The following is a 6,903-nucleotide window of genomic DNA, read 5'->3' on the forward strand; positions in this document are numbered from 1 at the left end:
ATAAACCCGTGTTTCCTCCCTCCTAAAATATGGGTCTCTTTCATCCTGGTTCTCGCGTTCCTTTCCAAAATACTTTCCGCACATTATTGCCAAATATGACGATAAGCCCCGAGTTAATATAATGAACAAACTAATATCCCCGTCAAAATTGATATTTTAAAATATTGATTTAATTGGAATATTTAGATAAATAATTAATTATTCTATTATTTTAGGGATTATTTTGCACTAGTACCTACCACACTTAATAATATTCATGTCAACAACGCTACTGACTCCAAAGTAAAGTATGCTGATCTGTAATTTGTATCGAATCATAGGGAGTGGCGTGCAGACTATAAATATAATAGCTGAAAAGCTCAAAGAAGAAAATATTGAAAAATTTAAAAGGCTACACATCTCTGATCGAAATCACACTATTCTAATGGACATCTTATCAGGAATACACTATTCTAACGGTCATCTTATCAGGAATACACTATTCCAATTGACATCTTATCAGGAATACACTATTCTAACGGTCATCTTATCAGGAATACACTATTAAGATAGATTAGATTGCCATTAGATAACTAATACTCATATGAACGTGAAAGCCTACAAGGAGAGAAATAAGTATTTCTAATTTATTAGAATCTCTTCAATTAATTGGTAATCCGGTTAGAAACGGGTTTGTAGGCCCTTCACGAATGAATTAATAAGATTCCTGATTCCTGAAATATGTTACCACGACGTCGGAACACGTGACACCTAATATTTTCGCACTTCGTAATTACATATTATAAAGGCAAGTGTAGGTGCATGAACACGTGCTCCAATGTATTAAGAATTCACTAAAAGTTTATTAAGTAACGGCCTGCAATCCATCTTTTATACGGATTAAAAATAATTTGAAGAGATTCTTAATAAATTAGTCGTACTCATTTTTCTCCGTGTACTTTTTTCATAGAGCAAAGCAGGCTGCTGGTCGCATATCGCATGACATGTTTTGTTTATGATTTTAGTTAAGGTTTGGAACGTTTTCCGTTGGTTATTTTCAGCTCTAAGCACTATTAATTAATCTTAAATAATTAGGCAGATTTAGGGATAGGAAAAGGAAGGGAGCGAATGGAGAATGCCTCTAACACTCCCATTAGTCACCCTGTGCTACCGGATTATGGTTAACCCCTTCAATGCCACGAGTTAACCAAACTAGGATACTATTCTGGTTGATCGTGGATTAGGCGGGATTACTTAATTAAGCCTTATTAGTAATTTATTCATTTCCGTGGCATAGCGGTAAGCTCATTGCTTGTGGATTCAGATGTTGTAGGCTCAAAATAGTAAGTACCTATATAGAAATTAAATTATGCATATGCACCTCTTTCTAGAGTGGTCCCTGGATATTCTGAGTACCGTTTTAGAGGGAAATCTGCATTCTGATTAGAAGCGTTGCTTCAAAATGATTTTCCTGTGTTTATTGATCAGATCTGAATAGCATTTGCTTTCTAATATTCCCCTCGTCAATTAAATTGTGTTGCTTCACAATTCAATAAAAGTAATATATTATACTATATTTACGGCACGTTACAGAGTGGAAGATACTTCCAGTGCGCTCTAAGGACCACCATTCAGATTAAACGTTGCCAGATCTGAGTAGCCAGGTACTTGCTCTTCCTCTCACGTATCTCCTTCCCCTCTCTACTACCTTCAGCCTCACAATACACCCCAATTCTGGATATCATAGTTCTACTATCTCCAGATGGTTGGGAGCAGTAAGTAGTCATGTCCCGTATTCACATAAAAACTAGGTCATTTTATATCGCTCGAAGCAGTTGGAACTCTATTGCGGTAAAAAATTTTGGAAATTTATTCGTGTATTGAAAAAAAAACTTTTGCAACCACAAAAAACAAACACACATTTCTGTTATCAACTATGTACTGTATTTTATACATACAAGAGATAATTTAAGTGATATTATGTATTTCCTTTTCCTCCACTTCGTTCATGATAGAATCACTGCCGTAGAGGACTTCTTGGACATAAGCCAGCATATCTGATGTGATCGTGCTTCTTCCTCTCTCCCGCACTCCTTTGTAGTTGGCCGCCCTCATCATCTTGGCAGCGTAGTAACTGGCCACCGCTGCGGGCAACATGCGTCCATGGGTGGATGTTATATTAGCAGCGATAGAGTTGATAGCCCAGTAGTAATAGATGCCTGTTGCTCCAGCAATCATGTCACCTTGCCCCGCTGATCTCCTGGACGACCCGCCCTTGCTCAAACTCCACGAAGCTGTAGGATTTGAACTAATAGCCATATCAGTGCAACCTTTGCGAAAGAACAAAATGTTTTCACCCATCTTGTCGAAATCAATTGATGTCTGAGCGTTGCTGAAATCTCCAGCGTTTTTAATCATTGGATATAGTGTCTCAAATTCAGCACCGTTCGTGATCCAAATCACTCCTGGTTCTGGGTACTTAAGAAACTGGTTAACAACAGCTTGAGTCAAGAAGTAAATATCCAAATCAATGATTAGGGGTTTTTTCAAGGTTTTGCATGCCAGGACGACTCTGGGGATTATGACGTTGGCTGAATGGACCTCTTTATCTAAGCCTGGTCCCATGACAACTACATCCATGTTGTTTAGCTTACTGATGAAGATTTCTACATTGACATCGTGAATGGGGTGCACCACCACGTCGGGGATCATAGACAGAAAAGCAGGTCCCGCCAGCTTGGTACAGAAGATGTGTACGGAGTCTGCACCAACCTTAAAACATATAAAAAACTTTAACTGTCTTATAATTAAATGCTGAAGTGATTCAGTCAGTCGATGTCATTGGGAGTCATTTGACTCAGCACATATGTGTCTACTGGTGACTTGTGAAGTGAACATTTTACTATATTCTATCTTCTAAGCATATATAATAGGAACACTGGGAAGTAGCCTGATATCGTCACAAGAGAATATGACGGTTACTAAATCATTGATAATGATGGAATAGAGCAATTAGGAAGACACACCTTGAAGGCAGCCATGGCTGCAAAGTACGCTGCTCCAGTATCTTCCACGGAACCGCCTACTATCCCGACAGTTCCCATGAAGCCCTTTAGTTTGTCCACATGAAAATCTGGTATCACCATATCGGAGTATCTCCTAACGGTTTCGTCATCAGTTGATCTAGAGAAGAAACAAAAAATAAAAGCATTCATAAAAATTATAAATAATTAAATGCATTATTACAAAAACACATTTGAATTAAATAGCCTTGTTTACAACACTAAATATTCAAAAAAATCGATATTTCCAAAACCAACGGTTTTTTCGTCAGGACAATCCTATAAAGAATATTGAAAGCCTTGCGATTATTGAAGAATATTTGAATGATGTTCAGATTGACGTATCAAGCTCTCTGTAGGTACAATTAAAAAAATGTTTGAAAATATTCTAGATTTTCAATCGATCTATCATTTTATTAACTTGCTTGCTTTCAAAATTAAAAAAAAAAACTCCAAGGACGGGTTGTTTTACAGAATTTGAACAATTCATCAAATTTCAAAGTCCTGTGAAGGGTCAATTCAGTTTCTGTTATTATTTCAGTTTTGTGAAACAACTGGCCAACAATGATATAATAACGAAACTTGAATAGAACCTTCAAAGTTCAACTTGAATAGAAACTTCAACTTGAAAATCAGTTGAAATTTGATGAATTGTTCTAATTTTGTTCACATAATCTGAACAATTCATCAAATTTTGAAGTTAATTTTCAAGTTCTACTCAAGTTCTGTTATTATTTCAGTTATGTGAAGTAAATAGCTCATAATAATATCATAACATAACTTGAATGGAACTTTCATAGAACTAGATAATTAATTTCGTAATTTGGTGAATTGTTCAAATTCTTTGAAACAACTGGCCAATTCAACCAATATGGTTTAGTTTACAGGATTTCAAAACAACAACAAGAAACTAAATACAAAAAAATAAATACTAAATAGATTTTCAAATAACAACAAAAACTACATACATACAAACTAATAAAAAAACCTAGGGCACATACAATTCGAGTAACATCTGTTAAAGTTGAGTTTGAGAAAAATGTCATCATTTCTAAATCAAGAATGTTTCAAGAAGACATTGGTGGTTTTGAATATTCCGATATAGTTACTTATTTGATGTTTTGTGATAAGTTGTGATAGTATTGCAAGTTTACAAGTTTAATTAAATTTTATTATATTTCCTTATTTGCTACGCTAGCTTACGCCATGTTGTAGCAAGTAGTAATGTATACGTGGTCTATTCCGTATTTATATTAATACTATTAATCTAATTTCGGTCTAATACATTAATAATGTGACATTTATTGTTTTAAATTTGTTTTTTTGTTTGTTTTCTTTTCATGTTTCATGATTTATCCCCGAGGTGAAAAAACAGGTAAGTATCTTATTTACCTTTTAAAGACCTACAAAGACCGCCACCGTGAATGTGACGGGTAGAATGTGAATGTGAGAGGCATAGAACGGAGTTAGTTTGCAACATACTCATTCCAACTTCTTAAGTTAACCTTCTTATCGTACTCCTGAAGAGCTGACAGAAGAAACCGAAAATAAAACTACCAAATGACGACAGTGACAATTAATAAAACAGGTTTTAAAAACTGAACAAATGACATGCTTTATAATTACAAGGAATCCGCTTAAGGAAAGTGCATTGGATATTATTAAATAAATGTTTGTACTAAATGTGCATATGAGAATAAAATACAAATTTTCCTTATCTTATCAATTGTGTGCAAACATACCCTAAGGATATTTTCTCTGAATATAACTAGGTATTCTGGGGAAACTACTTATGGTAGAAGATATACAATTTTTATAAATATATAAACACATTATCTGGTAAGGCGCTACAACTTACAGAAACGTTAGTTTGCAAAAAACAAGTAAGTTATTTCGAAAATCGAATCAGCTGGCGCACTGTGAAAATTTCGTGTTGGCGACCAAAAAGTTAGTAAATTACTGTTTTCTTTAATTTTTTTTACTAAACCAATATTTAACTGCAATAATGCTGCACTATGATCAACCGTTAAAATGAAGGTATGTCTTGTCTTTCTAGTGTTAATATCTGAATTCCATTCGTTCCTTTCGTGTTTTGACCTTTTCCTAGTGGGCTGTCATGTAAGGGTTCCTATAACGTGGATCTAAAAAGCCCTTGATGGAGCAATTCGAGAACAATTTGTTGCCGCGGGGTGAGGGAAAGATTTACAGAAAATGCGAAAACCTACATAGATTTTTTAAGGCAATGCAGTATGTCGTGTAATATTTTAAATCGAGCCGCTATCAATAACACCCCTTACGTAGATGGCGATAAGGTTTAAATTCCCGCTTAACACCATCCGCCTGTTTTGATTTATGCAAGAAAAAAACATGGCCAAAAAGTGCCTTTTATTTTATTTTGTGGATGTTGGATGTCATAAATATTTATTTTTTCCGATCTTTTTATAAATAACGTAATTTTCCACATTATACAAAAAAATCATGACTAAAAATGGGTTCGTAAGTAGGAGATTTTGAACTTTAAAGCAGTTTTCATAGGCCTTATACATTATTTTTTTCTGGGCTTATAAAAAGACTTATCTAAAAAATTCTCAATTATTTCAAAGTCCAAGATGTATTCTACTCGCAGTATTTAATTAAAGCATCTGAAACATTTTTAGGCGACCAAATTTTCAAACCAAAAACACATGATTTTGCATTACTACGTAGTGCATCGCCTTAATGACGTATCCCGTTCCTTGTCTCATTAAACTGCTTTGAGAACACAAAAATAAAATAATAATAGTTCATTGTGCACCACTTTGAATATAAATCAGTTCAAAAGTAGTCATAAAGATGGCAGTCAGTTAATTTCTTGGCATTACCCTAGATTTGGCTTCAATGCCAATCGTACACAATCGCACCAATGCTCTGTCCATGACCTTTTTAGGTCCATGTCCTATAAACAGGACAAAATTTCCGCGAGCTGTTTGCGGTTCCTTCGTTCCTTTCCCATAATTTGCGGCTCGATCGCGGATAATTTGTCATCTTTATACATAGCACAATACTCTAATATCCAAAACAACTGAGTATTTTTTTATATCCATGACAGTTTAAGTACTTCAGATGACGATAATACAGTAAATTTTGACACAATACACAGCAAAATGTGTGTTACCTATGGGTTCTACAAGCGCCATGCCTCTGGTAAGCAACTTTATTGGATATTTCACTGTTCACATGGGTTATAGTTAACACGCAAACGACCAAAATTAAGAATTCGAAAAAACCTCTCATGTTGATTTCAACGTCTAATAATTTTTTTAATATTTAAAGAAGTACTCCAGAGTTGTTGAATGGCAACTCTACAACAGGGAAAGAGATTTTTGACTGCTTTGTTTATGCATGAAGTGTGAACAAATTGATAAACGGTATAATATGAATATTTTTATCATTTTATCTACTGACCTCTTGCTCTTGATAACAAGAACTCAGAATTAATTTTTTAGTTGAAGAGTAATATTATTATTGCGTTTAATAAGATCTTGGGGATTTCCAACGTGCATCATCATTGAATTGAAAACATGGAAAAATTATAAAATTTTAATCTGATATTACGAAAGCTACACAGTGCCACGAAGATAGCCTTTCTGAAGTTAGCACTTTTCGCACTGCCTTAGCCGAGGGATTTGAGTAAAAAAAACGACATTTTAAAATGCACCAAATACCAATATGTGAAAGGGTGTAATTTTTAATTTGATTTCATAGTACACAACTGTTGACCCTATACACATCGCAAGTGCGCCCCACTGTTGAATTTGGCAGCCACCTCTGGTCTGGAGCAACAAAATACCTGAAAAAACCATCGAACGGGCGATTCTTTTAT

The 6,903-nt window shown here is 34.7% G+C and overlaps 1 protein-coding gene across 1 annotated transcript; it reads right to left on the reverse strand.

Annotated features, from left to right (window-relative positions):
- Nucleotides 1-1,900: 1,900 nt before the first annotated feature.
- LOC149418604 (ATP-dependent (S)-NAD(P)H-hydrate dehydratase-like) lies at nucleotides 1,901-6,412 on the reverse strand. Its single transcript, XM_089638590.1, has 3 exons — nucleotides 6,196-6,412; nucleotides 3,006-3,162; nucleotides 1,901-2,751 (listed from the first exon to the last, which is right to left on the reverse strand). Exons 1-3 carry the CDS (start codon nucleotides 6,312-6,314, stop codon nucleotides 1,948-1,950), a joined length of 1,080 nt encoding a protein of 359 aa, XP_089494716.1. The 5' UTR covers nucleotides 6,315-6,412; the 3' UTR covers nucleotides 1,901-1,947.
- Between the last annotated feature and the right edge of the window lie 491 nt (nucleotides 6,413-6,903).

The sequence above is a fragment of the Hesperophylax consimilis genome, chromosome 13 (genome assembly GCF_061612785.1).
Source record: "Hesperophylax consimilis isolate HC1 chromosome 13, BYU_Hcon_1.0, whole genome shotgun sequence".
Classification (NCBI taxonomy): domain Eukaryota; kingdom Metazoa; phylum Arthropoda; class Insecta; order Trichoptera; family Limnephilidae; genus Hesperophylax; species Hesperophylax consimilis.